This window comes from Copadichromis virginalis, linkage group LG23 (assembly GCF_057382275.1).
Source record: "Copadichromis virginalis isolate Kocher_CV1m ecotype Utaka linkage group LG23, C_Virginalis_male_GT1.1, whole genome shotgun sequence".
Lineage (NCBI taxonomy): Eukaryota > Metazoa > Chordata > Actinopteri > Cichliformes > Cichlidae > Copadichromis > Copadichromis virginalis.
Genome location: NC_140639.1, coordinates 45,370,639 through 45,391,682, shown reverse-complemented (window position 1 = coordinate 45,391,682; position 21,044 = coordinate 45,370,639). Strand labels below are relative to the sequence as shown.

General features: G+C 42.4%; 1 protein-coding gene across 1 annotated transcript in view; it reads right to left on the bottom strand.

Annotated features, from left to right (window-relative positions):
• LOC146681725 (fibroblast growth factor 14-like) overlaps positions 1-20,467 on the bottom strand; it is a 69,655-nt gene extending 49,188 nt beyond the window's left edge. The window contains exon 1 of the mRNA XM_085447554.1: positions 19,156-20,467. Within this exon, the coding sequence (XP_085303680.1) occupies positions 19,156-19,834 (679 nt within the window). The 5' untranslated portion in view covers positions 19,835-20,467. The remainder of the gene's footprint in view (positions 1-19,155) is intronic.
• Positions 20,468-21,044: the final 577 nt, after the last annotated feature.

The window sequence follows — 21,044 nt, the reverse complement described above, 5'->3', positions numbered from 1 at the left end:
CTCATTAACTGAGAGGAGCACAGAATAACCTGCAGTCCAGTTTCCATCTCTAATTTTAGACCTTTATCTCACATTACAGATGGTATCTGATACTGTATTGGGCTGACTTAATCAAAGCTCTTGTAGGAGCAAGACAAATGAAAATGGTTTATAAAATGGACCACCAGTAAAACAATCCTTCACATTATATCACATATAAAAATAGCTACATATAGGACAGTAAATAAATTTTAGCACCAAAAGCAATTCATATTTGGTGGCATGGCTTTGTTCTTGGGCCTCACCACTTTTCCATGTCCATTTGTGGCAAGCCAAACTGCAGGGAGATCAGCAGCAAGGCACAGACCAGAGCAGATATCAATAAAAACAGACTCAACACTGATTAAACTGCAGGAAATTGAGAAGTGAGTCTGCAAAGAGCTTACAGATGTAACAGTATGGGGAGTTTCAAGCACATAGGAGATTTGTCAATGGGATCCCCAAAAGGGCATCAGCTGAGCCATAAACTGATGTGGGCTGGCATTGGTTTGAGGCATTCCCATATGCACCCATCCATCCATCTGTTTCTTAACTGCTTATCCAGTTTGATAGGCTGGAGCTGGGTTGGGTGAACAGTTCAGCTGGCCATCGCAGGGCTAACATGCTCACACTCACACTTACGGCCAATTTAGAATGATTATAGATGATCAGAGTGACCCTAGCAGTCGAGCAGAGGAGCTCCACACAGAGCAGTGTGTTTGAACCAGCAACTTCTTGTAGCTGTGCTTACCGCTAGACCGCCAAACCACCCGAGGGTCGAATCATCAGCGACGATTTTCAACGCAAAAAAAAGATAACAGCTGAAAATGGAAGGCTTCTGAATCAGAACAGTTATATAATCACTCCAGATCTTTCCCCCCTCCAAAAAAAAAAATCCCAACTACACGAGAAGATGGAGGTGTGTGTGTGGGGGGGGGCAGAGAGATAACAAGAGCGAAAGGAGAACTCCTTCAAGTGAGAGTTTGAATTAAGGAAGACGCTGAAAGCTGAGTGGAGGTGGCAGAGAGATATGAAATATATATGCATTTTTAAAAAAATGCGGGAAGAAATATAGGGAATAGTATTCTCTAGCTTTCACCTGCAGTCCAGTGTTCACGAATACCTTTATCTTACATATCACATGATATCTGATGTTGTATTTGGCTGACTTTAATAAAACTCTTACAGGGATAAGAGAAAAAACTGACTAAATGCACAAAAAAAGCATTGTCAGTCAGCACGTCGTGAAATGAAGTTGATATATAACCACTGCTAAATTATTCATGACCATCTGATGTCACGATTTGACTCGTGTCTGTGTGTCTGCACACAATGAAGAGAGAAGAAACAAACTTGGCCACGTCCATGTCTGTCATAACATATACAGTGGGATGCAAAAGTTTGGTCAACCTTGTTAATGGTCATTATTTGCCTGTATAAATCGTTGGTTGTTACAATAAAAAATGTCAGTTAAATATATCATATAGGAGACGCACGCAGTGATATTTGAGAAGTGAAATGAAGTTTAATGGATTTACAGAAAGTGTGCAATAATTGTTTAAACAAAATCAGGCAGGTGCATAAATTTTGGCAAATATTGAAATCAATATTTAGTAGATCCGCCTTTTGCAGAAATTACAGCCTCGAAAAGCTTCCTATAGGTTCCAATGAGAGTCTGGATTGTGTTTGAAGGTATTTTGGACCATTCCTCTTTACAAAACATCTCTAGTTCATTCAGATTTGATGGCTTCCGAGCATGGACAGCTCTTTAACTCACACCACAGATGTTCAATAATATTCAGGTCTGGACTGAGATGGCCGTTCCAGAACGTTGTACTTGTTCCTCTGCATGAATGCCTCAGTGGATTTTGAGCAGTGTTTCCAGTCGTTGTCTTGTTGAAAGATCCAGCCCCGCCGCAGCTTCAGCTTTGTCACTGATTCCTGGACATTGGTCTCCAGAATCTGCTGATACTGAGTGGAATCCATGTGTCCCTCAACTTTGACAAGATTCCCAGTCCCTGCACTGGCCACACAGCCCCACAGCATGATGGAACCACCACCATATTTTACTGTAGGTAGCAGGTGTTTTTCTTGGAATGCTGTGTTCTTTTTCCTCCACGCCCCTTGTTATGCCCAAATAACTCAATTTTACTTTCATCAGTCCACAGCACCTTATTCCAGAATGAAGCTGGCTTGTCCAAATGTGCTTTAGCAAACCTCAAGTGTCTCTCTTTGTGCTGGAGAAAAGGCTTCCTCTGCATCACTCTCGCATACAGCATCTCCTTGTGTAAAGTGCGCCAAATGGTTGAACGATGCACAGTGACTCCATCTGCTGCAAGATGATGTTGTAGGTCTTTGGTGCTGGTCTGTGGGTTGACTCTGACTCTTCTCACCATTCGTTGCTTCTGTCTATCCCAGATTTTTCTTGGTCTGGCACTTCGAGCCTTAACTTGAACTGAGCCTGTGGTCTTCCATTTTCTCAGTATGTTCCTAACTGTGGAAACAGACAGCTTAAATCTCTGAGACAGCTTTCTGTATCCTTCCCCTAAACCATGATGGTGAACAATCTCTGTCTTCAGGTCATTTGAGAGTTGTTTTGAGACCCCCATGTTGCTACTCTTCAGAGAAAATTAAAAGAGGAGGGAACTTACAATTGACCCCCTTAAATACTCTTTCTCATTATTGGATTCACCTGTGTATGAAGGTCAGAGGTCACTGAGCTTACCAAGCCAATTTAAGTTCCAATAATTAGTTCTAAAGGTTTTGGAATCAATAAAATGACAACAGTGTCCAAATTTATGCACCTGCCTGATTTTGTTTAAACAATTATTGCACACTTTCTGTAAATCCAATAAACTTCATTTCACTTCTCAAATATCACTGTGTGTGTCTCCTATATGATATATTTAGCTGACATTTTTTATTGTAACAACCAACGATTTATACAGGCAAATAATGACTATTAACAAGGTTGACCAAACATTTGCATCCCACTGTATAAAGGCTTTGAATTGATTTTTAAAAAGTGCATTTCCGTGTATTCCACCAGAACACAAAAGTTGTGGCAGTGACAGAAAACAATCCCTCAGATATGGATGAAGCTACAGATTTTAATATATGGATGCTCAACATATATTTCCAGCTGCACAGAACAAGAGCGTACGGTGGGAGCCTAAGCTTAGCTTTACCAATTCAGTATCACCACCAAACTTAGAAAATCATGATGTCACTATTAAGTTGATTTTGAATACAAAACATACACAGACTTATCATTTAGCTAGTGAATCCAAAGTTATGGCCAAAAATGTGTTTTGTTAGGACCGTAACACCAAAATCTAAGAACTTCTTCTGTAATGTGAAATTACTCCAGGGGAATGAGGGACAGGGGGACTGACCGAGTTACAGAGAACTGACTGGACACAAGTGAAACTAATGATGAGTGAGCAGACAATTACAGAACAGAAACAGAAAAAGATGCTAAATAAGTATGGGTATTTACCACAATAAACAGGAAATCCTTAAAACTGAAACTCCAGTTTTAAACTCACTTTTGAAGCCAGCCTCAAGTGGCTGAGAAGCTACGTCCATGTTTTGTACCTTCTGTGGCCAAAATGTAATCCCCCCCCCCCCCCTTTTTTTTTTTCTTTTTTTTTTTTTGCCTGTCCCGTTTGGCTCTTTTGCCATCAGAATTATTGTCTAAAGGCAAAGAAAGATGCCCAACGGAAAAAAACAAAAAAACAAAATGTTTGTGACCACTGTGCCTCCTCCATGTATAAGCTTCTTTTCCTTTTACAGCACATATCATTTACACATTCCCATTCACAATCCCTTTTCGTGTATTGACCCATTTTGTGAAAAAAGTGTACCCTCCTGTTGATCCTGCTGCAGCGATGGACAGTAAAATTATTGTGTGGTCCAGAAGAAGAACATTATAGTCCTGAGCAGACTGGTCTGCAGAAATCTAATATATCTGTCAATGCTAATCCATTTACTTCAGAAGGCAAAGTATAACTGATTTGCACTCCCCCAACCTGCACTAAACCTCAGCCCCCTACCCACTGCTCCTCCTGCCAACCGTTTGTGGACCTTTAGTGAGTAATGGCTATGATTTTCTTCTCATTGCTCTGAGAAGTTTTACATCACTGTAATTTTCTGGCCTGTCTGTAAATGAGTCAGTCACATCTCAGGCAGGTTTCACTGTGTTCACAATGCTCAGATGCTCTGGCAGAATACAAAAGGCTGGAAACTCGGGTTAGTTTCGATGTCCTCCATCTGTACTATTATGCATTGAAGGTTTTGTTCTGCTTGTTGCAGCTTGAAAGACAGACAATACGTCAACTGCGTGCTCCATAATTTCCTCACTGAAGGAGATTAGAGCTCGGCTTGACTGCAATGACAGACGCCTTATTTTTCCCTAACAGTGGTTTTTTTGTTTAGCTTTCATACACGTCTGTATGCAAGGCTTACCGAACAAGACGCACAAATTACTTTTCAGTAACGGGAGCAAAGTGTATAGTTAGATAATATGACAAAAAGATAAAATACTTTGTTAAGCATTTGCTGCTCAACAATGGAGAATGTTTTCAGAGCCACCCACAGTCGTGCACACGCTGTGTGGGAACTTAAGCTTATTTTTCTCAGCAGCAGCTCCAGGCAGCCCGTAGACTGAGTGACGAAAGGTCTAATTTCAGCCACTAGGCCATAAAAAAAGTTGCTTTAGCTCACAGTTCTTTGTAGTTGGTTGGGAGAGGTGGAGTTGCCAACTAAAAGAATGTGGCATTTTAAGAAAATGATTAAATCATTTTCAATTTGTTGGCAGCAAGATGTCTTACAAAAACATGGGACAGGCCCATGTTTACAGCTGTGTAGCATCAAATCTTCTTTTAAGAACAGTCCATAAGCATCTGGGCGCTGAGGAGACCAGCTGCTGAAACGTTTTGGACAGGAATGCTGTCCTGTTCCTGTCTGATGGAGGATTGATTTGGATTGATTGGAAATGATTTCATGTTTTTGGTTTCATGATGTGCTAAATGTTTTCAGCTAGGTAAAGGTCTGGACTGCAGGAAAGCCAGATCAAGGACTCTTCTACTATTAAGCCATGTTGTTGTAATAGATGTAATTCAGGCTTTTGAACTGAGCACCAATGACAAGCCAGGTGCTCTCTTTCCTCTTTAGACTATAGGAAGCAGCATCCATGTTTTCCACAAAGAATTTACTTTTTTTCATCTTTCATTTAACTAAAAAAATTTGAACAAATAATGTGTTTTGTGACAGATACAAAGTGCCTAAAGATATCATTTTAAATAGCTTCTTTACTAAGTTCTCTGTTATGTACAGAAACACTGGTTCATCCCTTGATTTAGGTGTGTTATTTTCTGTCTGAATTATTCATAGGTTAGTTAATTGTCTTAATAACAAGAAGCATTCCTGTGAAAATGGTCAGGTACAAAGACTGGACTGAAAATAAATGTCCAAAGAAACAGAAAGAGCTTCAGAAAACCTGGAGAACTAGTGTCCCTAAAACTATATATCCTCTTACTAATTGCACACCGAGGTTGATGGCATATTCAGTAACACGTGTTTATCTACAGCAGGCCTGCAGCATGAGTTACCATGGCGATGTAAGTAATGAAAACCCTTTGTAACCCTATGTCAAATTGAAGTTACCTTCCTAGACCCCTAATCCAGCTTCATAGTGCAGGCCCCAGCTTTGATGCTAAACCTTTTTTGTTTCTTTGTTTGATGTTTCTACCAGAGTCACATTCCATGTTCAAAAGGGCAGAACATTCACCAGCTCAGTTATTGCACCGCTCAAAGAAAAGACTTTTGGAGAGATTTGAGCCTTTTTGAACTTCCACCTCATTTCAGTTTCTTCGTGCAGAAATTCTCCTGCATATGTGCCGAGGGCTCTGGCTTGCAGTAGCTACAGTATTATGCCTGCAGGGTTGTAATTTTTGGTGTGAGTTGCAGTGCAATATCCAGTTGCAGTGCCCTAAGGGGGTGTACAGTGTCTGTGTGATAATTGCCTCTCGCCATGTTTTTAATTGACGCTGACTGAGATATATGTCTTATAGTTTGTACTACAAACTGTTTGGTACGAGGCAAATTGAATTTAATTGTGATAAAAATGATTTCTTCCTTCATCTTCTCATTTGGCTCTCAGCGAAGGCGGTCGCACTTTTCTCCTCTACTGCCCTTATCTTCCCTGCTTAGCTTCTTATGTCCTTGTCTTCTCTTGTGTTTTTACTTACTTTTCCCTGGAACACTCTCTCACAGTCTGTTCTCTAAAACCTAAAAGAGGAATTATGGATTTGATCAACTGGTCTCTGAATGCAATTGACACCCCTTCTCAACGAGAAGTCTGGGCTCGGGTGAGCCTGACTGCTGAAGATATCTACCTATTCGGAACCATGATAACAGGGTTCTTGCTGATCGGAGCTGGCTTGGGCCTGGCTTATCGAAGAATTAAGGAAGTGGAACCAGCCAAGATGATATCCTGTGAAACCATCTTGGCTTGTGAGTCTGTCATTGTTTGAGGAGAATTCACATCTATTTGCATCAGGCTGGGACAGTTAACGCAAAGCCAGTGCATCTAAAACAGATGCTTGAAAATGACTTTGACCCTTGAACCCCCTGGTCAAGACCAGTTCTTGTCCTCAAGTGGGATGATTCACTTTTGTGTTGTCTATTGTACAAGCTTGTCCTTGATAGCTTGAGGATCTCAAAGACAAACCAGCATCCATTACCAGTGTCTCTCTTTTAGAGCTCAATAGCCCCAACATATTTAAGAGGTTGACGGATTTGGTGCTGGCATGTTTAGGTTCAATAACTTGTTTAGTGTACCACAATCAAATTATTGTGTTCAGCTGGACTTTTCTGGAGCCTTTGTCATGCTTGGATGAGGAGCTAACCAAATTATGCCAGGCTAACCTCAAGGTAAAGCCAGTTAAATGAAATATATTTGCTTGCAGAGCAACATCATCCGGTGCACTGTGTAGAAGCTGGAAAAGTAGAAGCATGGCATCAGCAACTAGGGCTAAAGAAGTGGACTGAAGTAAACAGTTTTATTGGGTTTGTTTCTTCATTAATCTTGCGTTTCTGCCTCGTTGAGCGTGGTATAAAGTTTTGGGATCTTATGTTCCCTTGTGAATCACAATCATTTGGTCTATTACTCAGTGATTGTGATTCACTAACAGGTGAGGACGTTTGATGAATCCAAACGATGGATTTCTGTGTTGTAAACGCCCAAATCAGTCCATGCATGATTACATTGCAAATCATCAAAAAGTGCGCATGCGCAAATGTATTCCCCATCGTCTGGACTGGACTGAAGATTGTCGGTTGGAATATTTTTACATATCGCCCTACCCTAGCATGCTTGTTTTAAGTGGGAACATTTTTACACACTACTGTCTTTCTACTGCCTGGTTTATTTCATCTGTTTCTTTTTCTGATGTTCTAAATGGTAAAATGGTGAAAGGACTGTACTTGTGTAGCACTTTTTAAATCAATTCAAGCATTCAAAGCACTTTCAACCACATGCTTCATTCATCCATTTACACATGCACTTATGTGCCGATGAATGCATTAGAGGTTCAGTATCTTGCCCAAGGACACATGACTGGGGTTCAAACCACCAACTGTCCAGCTATAAGACAACCCGCTCTGCCTCTTCAGCTACAGCCACCATAATTCTATCAAGAATTTAACTCCAAATTCACAAAGTCACAAAAACAAAGCTAATATTCTTTGGGAGTCTCCACTTATTGCACACATGACTTAGCCTTGCTGTGACACTAAAAAGACCTCACACACAAATCTGGTTTAGACACAGTGTTACATAAAAGGAAACACCTTTTATAGAAATATGTGCATGTGGCATGTCTGTGTGTACGGTAATCCCTATAACAATGACAGTTCAGCAGCATGGTGCATTAGCCTGTGAGGCTAACATGGGACTGCATCCAATTCAAACTGTGACACAATACCGATGTGAGAGTAAATCTCCTCTGTGGCGAAAAAAAAAAAAGGAGATTTCAGTTGAGTGAGAAAATCGGATATATCTAAAAATACGCACTCTGTAACAATTCCTTTATTAACAGATTTATTTTGATAATAGCTGAAGGCAGTGGTGCAACCTTTTCATGGCCGGTGCAGAACATTTATCAGATAATAACTCAATATAATTTTTCTCAAAGCAAGTCCTTTAAAATTCTCACTTTGCATAGTCTAATAGCTCCAAGTCATGTTTGATAAAGCAAGATCCTTCTGCCCAGTTAGAGTTAAATAACAGTATGTTTAAAGAATACCGTTTCATAAAAGCTTTCACTTTACTTCAGCTTTCAATTTACTTCAGTAAACAGAGAAAAAATACAAGCAGCAGACTCTAATGCTCAGATAAATCTACTGTATTCTGCAAATCCCGTAAAGACCACAGCAAACAATGAAATTTTACAATTGACAAGTATCGTCTGTGTTCCCAAAGCCTGATGTGGCTCAAAAAGAGCAAAACAAGCGACTGCAAGAGGAAAAAACAACTTTGCAAAGAATCAAGCACCAGATGAGTGGATGACCTCATCTGTCCGCTAGATGCACACATACTGACACACCATCGACAGCTATATAACAGAGACCTCCAGGCAGACGTTAGAGAGCAACGCCTGACTTATCAATTACTACAAGAGGCATTTTAAGTGTTGTGTGCATCTAACTGTGTTCTCTGTGCTCTTGGTCCAAATGCATAAGGACGGTGTGTGTCCTTTTGAGTCGTCGTGATCAAGACCAGACACTAAAATACCTCCTAATATTAATATTATTGACGTAGATTGGTGGGATTATTCACAACAGACACATTTGTGTTATTATGCTGGACTCTTTCCTGAATTCTTGATTGCTCACATGGCACAAAACATGCACCAAAGAAAAAAGTTTGATCTTGTCACAATTTCAAGTTTACACAAGAGAAACACATAAGAACCTGCTATTTCATCTCTACACTCCCAATAATCGCTTAAATTTAACACAAAACAATGAATATATTTTAAAAACTCTGGTTTAACAATAACTTTGTGATCAATTTTTAACTAAAGTCAAGACTGATCAGTTGTGATTGGCCTGTTTCTAACCAACTTTCTCAAAGTTGTTGTAAAGATCTAATGGGTGAGTTTAAATCCTCCTAAAACCTTCTATGAAAAGCATAGAAGTATGTTTATGACTACAGGTATTATTGAAGATGTGTGTTTCTAGGAGGGTGTTACGTAAGCAAAGCTAGTCTTATTCTTCTGCTCTACGTCCTTTAGCAAAGAGTGGCTTACCTGCTTCAGCTTTGCCTAAAGCAGCCTTTATTCTCTTCTCCGCTACCTTCAATATAAACTCAAAGTCCATGGCGCGCACACACCTGCAAACACCAGCCCATTGGACTTACTTGGAAAACGTACTTCTTAAATTCTCTGCACCCTTCTCTCTAGTGCTACACACAAACACACACACACACACACTGTGAGTGGGATAGATATGGTGATTATGTCATGCAGGGCTGTCATCAAGCAAAAGGTTAACACAGACAAGAGAAGACTAAAAGTCAGCTCGAGTGTGTGACTGAGAGGTAGAACAAAGGGAGAGATATCAAGGAGAGGTGCTAAGAAAAGCTACAGACTGAAAAGCCATCAAAAACAAACAACACAGGAGGGCTTTTCAAATGTTTAGAGTCGCCTTTAATGGAAGGAAAGTTTTTATTGTCCTTTCGGCACTATTGATGAAGACCATAATGTGGGTTTGCACTGATTTGAGGTGTTTTTAGAAAAATACAGAATTCCTCCAGTCTTGTCCTTCTGTACTCGAGCAATGGTAACATTGACCGAGTGTATCTGGCAGCTCCGGCCACAACAATTAAACATTTTTTATGTAGCCAGTCACAGAGAGAGACCGAGATGCCGTCAAGTGCCTCTCTGCTCCTTATCGTTCAGTCTGTGAAAACACTTCTCAGTGGAGCCTTTGATGCCCTGTTGCTTTTTTAAGTGCACTTGGAAAAATGTCACTGGGCGCTCATTCTCTCGTGACGGATACCTGGAGCCGAGTCCAGACACATGCGGGTGCTCCTACACCCACGCTGAAACACACACATCCTCACCTTTCTTCACTCGCTCATTGCTTCATTTTGAAAATTATAGTGTTTCCAGTGCGAACGCTGCTCCACTGTAATTAACAGCACTAGCTTCTCAAACGATTTTTTGACACCCTGCAATAACTACACTTATTTACCTCCACATCTCTGCTGTCCTATCCAGGCAGAAATTTAATGACACAGGATTTGCAGCAGAACTGAGATGTTTCATAAGATTATATAACTCACTGTCTTGGCTTACAGCATGAATGAAAGCCTCCTTTTTAGTGAAGACACTGTCCTTGACATAAGATGTTAGCAGTGTGGCTGCGATCTTTATTAAGAGTGAGTCTTTTTTAAAGACATCCTAACTACATTTTTATTAGGGGCGGGGAAAAATTGATAGAGGATAGTGTTTTGCATGGCAACATTGTATAGATACAGAGACACCAAGTATTGATATTTAAATAAATAAAAATATTCTTGGAGCACTAAGAACAAGAAGGCTGACATCGAGAGCCACCATCTGGTGATAACGTTAGCAAATTCACATTAAATCCAACACTGGTCTGACTTAGCTTGAAAAACCCACCCCCTAATTCAGAGCAAGCTAACAGCTCGGTCACACAAGTCAAATAGGACAGCAACCTTCTTACACCTACACAGAACTGCTGACTGCCAGCTGATTATATTGAATGTTTTCACATTTTGCAACTGTTTCCACCCCAGAGGTTGTTGCACACTCATGACAACTTTTGACCGCAAGGCAATTGCACAGGTCACCTGACAGGAGGCAACCTTGATGCAAGCAGCTGCAGTCTGGCTTGGACTGACTGCAATCACTCTCCGAGAGATTGTTGAAAGTTTGTAAAAAATTGGAGTATTTAAAATGCAAATTGCCAACATGTTGCCATCAATCTGAATCACTCCATGTCATTGAGCAGAACTTGATTCGACTGGCACCCAGCTGGTTATATTCAGATTTTATTCCTATAGTTCTGGCATAAATGTTGCATAACGCTTGGCTTGTGTCTGCAATATAAGTTTGTTTTGTTTTAACCAAAAATCTAGCCTGATTATATAAGGTGTGTGTGTGTGTGTGTGTGTGTGTGTGTGTGCAAGTGCTCGGTATGGCATATATGATGAGTCCAGACGAAAGGACCAGCAAAGTCATCCCTCTTTTTGAAGACTAAGTGTGTTTGGACAATGACGCCATGATCTAATAAGCATCCTTACACACACACAAACACACACACGCACACACACTCATACATACATATGAGGGGGGATATTAGAGTACTGCACCAAAACCCTCCATGTGACCGTAGAGGACAGACATCACTACGGCTGTCACTATTTTGCCAACTCATCATCTGTGGACAACATAACAGCGCGCAGCTAGAACAGAGAAAGAAGCACACAATTCAATTGATTCAACAACGCACACGAAGGTGGATTTTGAAGGCAGATCTCAGCATAACCGCTTTTTAAAAGCAATATATTTAGATGGCGTGTTTAGTCCATGCGTGTTTGTGTATATGTGACCCTTTCGCTTACAGCGACAGATCTGAGTTGGCACGAACCCTGCTGCTATACTCCAGAGTTTGAATAAAACATAAAGTAAGACACCTTAATGGAAACTCTCCGAAGAAGGTGAGCAAGCTTGCCTGTGTGGATGCATGGACTCGCACGCCTACGTGTGCTATAAAAGGTGAAAGTCTCTATCTGGGTCACGCCACATGAGACACGAGACATTGAGTAACACCGTGCTTTATTCCTCTTAACAATGAATGATACAGATGCTAGTGGAGAAGTTTTTCAGTAGTCAGACACCATTCACTCAGCTTCTTTCTGTCAGAACATATACACTGACAGCGAGGCCAAACCGAATCACTAAACTCAAGTATTTGATTCCATGGCCTTGATTCTACATGCATTAGTTGAATTTAGTCCCTGATATCAGTTATATAGCCTGTAGTGCCATTCTTTGAACAAAATCACTTAACACATAGACTGTATATAAAGGATGGTAAATGGCAAGTGACCATAACTACAGGTTTGTAGACCATTTGTAAACCTTTCAGCGTCTTAATTTTTTTGTAGCCATTAGTGTCCATATTTGGACAAGAGGGCTTGGTAACCAGCAGCCTTGATTAGTGTGGTGGATCTTTAAATTGTGCAGATGCAGCGCACACTCACAGGTACCTGCTAATTAGCACTAACTAAAAGACTTTATCAAATATAGGAATTTCTCTTACTAAAATTTAAGCTCAAAATTCTTGGTCAGCTTGCTGCCATACAGGAAGTCTTGTTAATTATCATTTAATTAAAATGCTACCAATAGGGAGTGTCAGGGTGGTGCAGTGGTTAGCACTGTTGCATCACAGCAAGAAGGTTCTGAGTTCAAATTTAGGCAGTGTGGAGTTTACATGTTCTTGCTATGCCTATGTGGGACCTCTGGGCACTCCTGCTTCCTCTCTCACTGTTAAAAGTCTTGCATATTAGGTTAGCTTAACATTGTAAACTGGCTGTAGGTGTAAGTGTGTTAGCCCTCCAACAGACTGTCTATGTGACCAGGGTATACCCTGTGTGGTGGGGCGTGGTCTGCGGGGCCGTGCAGGGCAGGCGAGCACACCTGCATGGCAGCAGCAATTATGCCCCGCCAACTTAAATATGGGACTGGGTCCTGACTGGTTGTTGATGGTGTTGGTGTTGATGTGCACAGAATAATAAAAAACGTACAGAACACGACTGGGTCTGCCGTGCACGTTTACACCCTGCTTTTAACCCCACTGAACTGGTTAAGTGTTTTGTTTTTAAATGGATGGATTGATGTTCCAAAAGGCACCAGCACAGCTGAGAGGTCCGGTTCAGTGCCTTGAATTAGCTAATGTAAATCCCAGTACACAGCTAGAACCCACAAAGTGGTGCATTTGAGCCATAATTAACTTTTAAAAATAGATCCTTGTAATGAGATGAGGGGAAATTAGCTAGAGAGCAATAAAATACCAGGCTGCAAACATTTTAACACTGAGCGTCAGCCTCAAGTGGCCACTGGAGGAACTGCAGGTTTTGGTGCTTTTGAACTAGGTTATTTGTCAGAGGTCACTGCTTAGCTTTGATCCCAAATAGCTAAATCAACTCTAGATCAAAATGTAAATGGCCTGTATTTATATAGCGCTTTACTAGTCCCTAAGGACCCCAAAGCGCTTTACATATCCAGTCATCCACCCATTCACACACTGGTGATGGCAGCTACATTGTAGCCACAGCTGCCCTGGGGCGCACTGACAGAGGCGAGGCTGCCGGACACTGGCGCCACCGGGCCCTCTGACCACCACCAGTAGGCAACGGGCGAAGTGTCCTGCCCAAGGACACAACGACCGAGACTGTCCGAGCCGGGGCTCGAACCGGCAACCTTCCGATTACAAGGCGAACTCCCAACTCTTGATCGTGGCTCAAGAGTTGGGAGTTATACCATCATCCAACAGCAGCAACTACAATTATAAAGAAACCAAAACCGAAGCTTGCTTCTGATCACCCCCATCAGCGCGTGTATACGCTGAACAAAGCTGTATTTCAGCCATGCAGGCGGACCCTCACTAAACAGTGCAGTTCATGGTAAAAAAAATTTAAAAAGAAGAAGAAGAAAAAGAAAAGGTCAGTAAATGCTGAGTCAGCTAAACTCTGTCTCCTTCCCATCAGCAGGTCCGTATTTGACAGCCAACATAAATGCCCGCACATAAAGAGAACAAGAGCAAGAGTTCATATGTTATCTTTAATTGAAGAAGAGGGAGACAGCTAAATAGTGCTGGCTGCTATAAATCTGCAGGCTGAGCTGCAGCAGGATACTGGTGGGAATTCATGTCTCTCAAGATAGTGTTAAGTACATAGTGCTGTTCCTCTTTACGTTCACGCTGCGCGTGTGGGTGGGTGAGATATTATTTCTTCGGTTAATTGCCTCATATGACAAAACACACGCAGAAACCGAGTTTCTGAAGCCGAATTCAATATTTGCAGTCACTTCATTTCAGCTATTTACACAACATTGTGCTTGGTGTTACAACAGATCAACAGATTATTTTCTCCATGGCAGAATAAACTGAATTGTCACAAAACACAAATAGTGTGATGTGCCCTGCTGTTGCAGAAAAATGTGATTAACTGCATCCACTTACAAACTTTTTGATGAACTTAGCATGCCAGTTATTGGAAGCAGCTAGTGCTACATTGTATTCAACACAAGTTTACCAAAAAATGTATAGCAGATTATGTATTTGTCTATTCGTCAACTGTTTGAAAGCAAAGCTGTGACTCATAATGTATGCATTTAATAACATTTTACACCCCTAAAAAAAGAGTGGGTGTGAAAGTTTTTTAAGTGTGCGTGTTAGTGTGCAGTGTGCTGCTGGTGTAATGCTCTGGTTAGGAGCATTTCAGTTGTCAGAGTCCTGCTTGTGTATCACAGGAATGCACACGCTCTCTCATAAACCCAGCAAGCTTTGCTCCGAGCCAATTCATCAAATGAGCACACAGGAGCGCAACATAAAAAGGAATTAAAGTAGGAACAAAGCGCCCAGAGGAAACAAAACACATCCAGTCATGTGACACTTTGTAAATTGCCAGCTGTGACGTTTTGGCAGGATTTAAAGCTGTGAATGCTTTGCAGTTATTAGCAAACCAGCTATTTCACCTGTGTCAGCACAGCAAAAATGGTTTGGTTTTGTTTGTTTTCAACTTTAATCTGTAAGATTCAGGAGCCAAACACTAAATGAGTGTTTTCTAATAAGACGAGCCTTTTTCATTTATTGATAAAGTATAAATATAGATTCAGAAACCACTTTATATGGTTGGTAATGCAAATATCTAATCAGCCAATTGCATGATAGCAACTCAATCAATTTAGCCACATAGGCAACCTGATGAAGTTTAAAATGAATAAAGGTGATTTCAGTGACTTTGAATGTGGCATGGTTGATGGTGGCGGTTAGGCTGGTGTCGTCAGTATTTCACAAACTGTCTGTAGTTTTCAAAGAGCCAAAGTTTATTCGTTAACCAATAACTTTTATCATAGTTTTCATCAGTGAACTTTTTTCTGTTGAAAACAAGACGATAAGTAAATAAAAACTAATGCACGTACAAAAACTACGATCAATTGTACTGATACTTTGGACAATGAATTTAAAAAAAAAGAAAATGTTCTGGTGACACGAGATCCAATCAGAACTAAATATCTTGTGGGAAGTGATCAATTCAGAATTAATCTACGGAGGCAGTAAGGTTAGACATGCACAATATGATCTGCCCCCCTGCAAATAAGTTGAAGCTCCCATCCTCTTTGTTTTTTTATAAACACTCAACAAAATGTTAATAAAGAAGAGATAAGCAGACATATGGACACATTTCACGTTTGATGTCAAGTTAAAGAAGATGCTTTGTAAACCATGTGAAGCAACTCTCACCAATACAGAACTTTATGTTTTAGTCAACTGAGGCAACTTTGGATTTAATCTCATGATATTTAGTCGGCTAAAACTACAAGACTTTAGACGTTAGTCAAACTTAACACCGGCCTGACAATGTTTTTGACACAAGAGGTCAAAGGAGAATAACCAGACTGCTGAGAGGAAGACAACAAAAACTCAAACAACCACCGGTGACATGCAAGGTCTGGTAAGAGCATCTCTGAATGCACAACAAATCAAACAGATGTGCTACAGCACCAGAAGATCACACCAGGTCCCACTTCTGTCCACTAACAACAGGAAACAGAGGTAAGAATTTGCACAGGCTCCTCAATACTGAACAAGAGAAGACTGGATAAATGTTGGTCTGATGAGGCTTTATAGAAGGGGCAGAGTTTGGTATAAACAACATGAAAGCATGCCTTGTATCAACTGCTCAGGCGGCTGGTAGTGATGTAACACTTTGGGACCTTTAGTACAAGCTGAGAATCTTTTAAACACCACAGCCTACCTGAATATTGTTGGGCATGTCCATGCCTTCATGACCAGGGTGCCCATCTTCTGATAGCTGCTTCCAACAGGATAAAACACCATGCCACAAAGCTCAAATCACCTCAAACTGGTTTCTTGAACACGACAATGACTTCTCTGTACTCAGACAGCCTACATAGTCCCCAGATTTCAGTCCAACAGAGCATGTGGTGGATTGGGATGTGGAGGAGGAGATTCTCATCATGGATGAGAGATGTATGGCCAAAATATCTGCAGCAACTGTGTGACCCTGTCATGTCAATATGGACCAAAATCTCTGAGGAATGTTTTCTCCACCTTGTTGAATCTGTACCATGAAAAATTAAGGCAGCCCTAATAACAATGGATTGGATTTATATAGCGCTTTTCAAGGCACCCAAAGCACTTTACAATGCCACTATTGATTCACTCTCACATTCACACACTGGTGGAGGCAAGCTACGGTTGTAGCCACAGCTGCCCTGGGGCAGACTGACAGAAGCAAGGCCCCTCTGGCGAACACCAGTAGGCGGTAGGGTAAAGTGTCTTGCCCAAGGACACAACGACCAGGACAGAGAGCCCGGGGATCAAACCGGCGCATCTGTAACCGGCGACCTTCCTGTTACAGATGCGCTTCCCAAACCCCTGAGCCACAGTAGCCCTGAAGGCAACAACAAACAGGTACCAACAAGGTGTACCTAACAAAATGCTGGAAATATTTTGTTATCTCTCCATGATTAATATGATTAACACAGTATGCTGTTCTATAGGACAGAATAGGATAAGGATATATATTAAACTGAATATTGTTAAACTTCTTCTTTGCTGCTTCAGAAAACATAGCAAAATAAAAAGCAGGGACTTATTGATGCTTACACATACATAAAACATCTAAAAAAACAATGAAATAGCCTAGCGATGACAGCTAAATTCTAAATAACTGTTAATAACTCTGGTTACACGTTGTAAAAATGTTTCAACGCCTAGGTTTGAAATGCTGGTTGCTGTCCATGGTGCTGAAATTTTTTGCATACCTGTCCTTTTCATAAATCAGCTCTAAACCAAAAAGGTGACAGTGCTTTGTAATCACTCAAACAATAAAAAAGATATGAGCATTTAGTATTCAGGGACAAAGAGAAGACACAGCATTAATGGCTGACCTCATCGTACCCTCTGAAGATCCGCTGTGCAGGTCAATTTTCTTCTCAGAGCTGAATACTTTTTCACTCTGTGGGCTCAGTGGACTCTCAGATATTACCTCACTGTTGCAAAGGACTTTGTAGAAGGACAGAACAATATCAACATTCTGTATGCAGCTGCTGCTAACGTTTTAGATTCTTTTGGTCAAGTATCATTATATTTATGCAGTCCTCTATCTGTCTGTGTGTTGCACCTGTAGTGTTTACAAATACATCTTGCTAACCAAGCTTGCTAGTCTTAGATGAGAACTCAAAAACAGCCACTTTTGACACCAGAAAGTTACACAGCAGCAGCCAACACTGAGGCTCCAAAATGACAAAACCAATGGGTGAAGGCACTGGTGGCTATGTCCATCTTTTAGATACAGTCTACTATTTGCACCAGCACCTCCCTTCACTTTGTCCAAAGGCAGATAGTGACAAAGAGTGGAAAAACGTCATACATCACCCCTTCAAATAGTCCTCTGTCTATTTGACTTGTGTAGTGTACTGCTCCTTTAACTGATGAATAGCTGTTGAGACACACTGAAAAAAAAGGCCAGCTGCAGAATCTGGACACTGGCACTGCATGTAAAATGAACTCCCCTCTCAGTTTCTATCTAGGGTGACTCATAATCTATTTTTTTTTAAGTTATGGGATTACAAATGTGCACATTCCAATTTACCACCACTCGTACTGACACCTGAGATCACTTGTTAACTCCTTATTACCTGTTGTCATTTCATGAGCCAATGAAGTACTCAACAAAAGCCCGGTGAATAAAAAAAGTGACAAAGCGATGAGTAATCTGAATAAACTTTCGCTTGTGTTCACTGAAAATATCTGACTACAGGGCATGCATCATTTAACTGCCCTCTCAACACTGTGTGCAGGTTACATGGGCCAGCTCTCTGGTGCAATGTTAATATGCCAATAAAGTCAACAATGTCTGCTTCATTAGTGATGCCAGTGTCAATCTCTGCTCTGCTTTCAGCCTCACAGAGGGGAATCTGCTGAAACAAAACAAACACAAAAAGCAAACTAATTAAGTTTGATAATTAAGTTTGCAAGACTGCCCTCTGTACTCTCTGAATTGGTAAATTCAATCAAATCTCCCTCTGACTTCAAATCTTTGCATCTTTGTGTGACAGACCCATCCCTGAAGGTGGACATGTTGCACGTGAGCACGAGGAGCGCTAACTCTCGGCTCACCTGAATGAAAAAAAAAAGTTGGCGCACATACAGTATTAGGGGTCCTCCCCACACCCCCTACTCCTTCCAAAGAAGCTCTGCTGTGCGCAGCATCGCATTCAGACTTCGATCTCAGGAGAAGAGATGTGACTGAAATAGAAAACACACACGCACACACACACACAGACACGGGACTCTTTCCTATTTCCACATCATGCACTGTATATCCACAGTGGAAGTCTAAATAAGGCCATGTGTTGTTTAATCATGCAGAGTACTGGAGCCTGAACGGGTCTGCATGCTGCATTAGACTTAATTTGTCTGCAGCATCTCTGCCATGCACGGCACGGCACGCTTTTCCTTTAATTTTATTTATTTTTTTGTCGGCACGCACTGCCAACCGTATACTCAGTATTTGTGCTAATAAGTTAGCACCCCCACCCTACCACCTCACCTCCCCACCCCACCCACACCCCCACCGTTCCCGTGGCGCTCTCACTTGCTGCACAACCACGATTGCGGAGAAACACCAGCGAGCGCTCGAACAGTGCAGTCTCGGGAGGGAATTCACACACAGGCTCGCGCTCGTGCGCGCACGCACACACACACACACACACAGAACACCTAATAAAGTCTTCTTCTGTCACCTCCAAGCACGCACACGCACACACGCGCACAAAACAAACTCACCAGTTGGGTTCTTGTTTTTCTTGAGGCTCCTGCCACAAAGACACTGCAGCATATGCGATCCTTTGCTGAAAATGTTGTTCCAAATAAACCGCATGGATTTGGCTGAGACGGGGGGAGAGGAGGAGGAGGAGGAAGGAGTGGAGGAAGAGGAGGTGGGGGACGAGAGGCGCTCCGGATGCGGCAGCCTAAAATTCACCCACCGCATGGGGGCTGATACGCCCCCCTGTTTGCATGCCAGCAGAGCCGGCCAGCTGTTGGGCTCAGTTCGGCGGTGCTTGGCCGCCCTGACCTGCACCATAGACAAGAATAAGAGCAGGAAGCCCGGCTCCTCGCCCGCTTTCTCGCCCGGTTCCCCCACGAGCTCGGAGACCACCAACCGCACGTATTCCGCGTCGACGTCGTCCCCGTGCGGCAGGAAGAGAGCAACCGCCGCGGCGCTTGTCTCCTCGGTCCCCGCCTCCGGCTGCCCTAGCTGCCGGCGGTCCTCAGCCAAGGAGCGGTCGCTGCTGCTGCCCGGCCGCCGCGGCGTGGAAAGCCCCCGAGCGCTCCTCTTCAAATGGCGTCGTCTGCCGCGCGGCGCGGGGAGAGGAGCGGCAGCGACGGACAGGCATGCGGCGGCGCTAGCGTGAAGTCGGCGGTACGCGGCAGCTGTCGGCTTCTGCACAAAAAACCATTGCATATTAGTGGGGATGGCAGGGGTCGGTGTGTCCGTCCGTCCGGGAGGAGGGGAGGGGTGCGGATACCGGAGATCCGTCAGCAAGTCGGTGGCATCCCTGTACCCGCGCGGCGAGCGAGTAGGCTACTGCAGCAGGGGGGCTCCTTTCCAAACGCGCACACCAGCACGCTGCACACTCGCAAACACGCACGCACGCGCTAGATGCACAGTCCTTTTTTTTCACCCAGCAGCTTCTCTGGTCTCTGGTCAAGTGAGAGCGCACACACGGCACTGGAACGGGCAGGTGAACCACTGCGGGGAATCTCTGCGCTACCCCGCTCCGTCTTTTTGCTTCTTTTTAAAAAGTCCTCATAAATATTTGATCCACGTTTTGGCCTTCACTTCTCAATAATCCATAAGCTCCAATGCGCCAAGACACTGGTGCTGTCTGTCTCCCCTTCCTATCCTCTCCTCCACCTCCTACTCTTCACCTTCCTGATAAACAGGAGCTGCTGGACTGTGGGTCTGCTTGCCGTGTCTGTGACTACTGAAAGTAAACGAAGAAGAAGACCCGAGTCTGGCTCCTGGTCCTCACGCGCTTCTTTCGGCGCTTCAAAGTCTTTCTGCGCTCGAGGCAACCAGCGGCCGGCGGGGCGCGAGGAGGTGCACTGACTAACGATGCCAAATCAGTTGCAAAGCCGAACCCAATTAAGCAAAACATATTTTCCGCTTGGTAATTCCAAAATAAAAGCCCCTCCCCTTTCACCATTTTTTTAGTTCATGTGAGGAAACTGTCGATTCAGAATTAGGATTTCAATAGGCTACAGCAACAGTTTGTCTTGAAACAACAACTGTAATATTTTTTTCTTAATGTCGCATCAATACTCCTTCATAGAAATGAATACTATCAGAAAACAAGAAATAAATAAAACAGGGAATTTGTTTAAAGATTTTTAAATAAGCCTATTCCGTTTATAAAGTTTTAAAAAAAAGTTGTTTTAGTAAAATTTACCTTAAACAACGTAGTATAAGCTATAGCACAATTACCAGAAAACACAAATAAAATAACGAAGAAATAACAAATCAATCCTCTTTATAATTCAAATATTTTGGTTTTTTTCCTTCGACTTTTCTTCTGAAGGGAAAAGTCACCTCCGGTTTCCTCGTGCAGTTTGATGCGGGCGTACTGGCAGACGCAGCATCCAGTAAGTGTAGACACGTGGTTTCCACACCG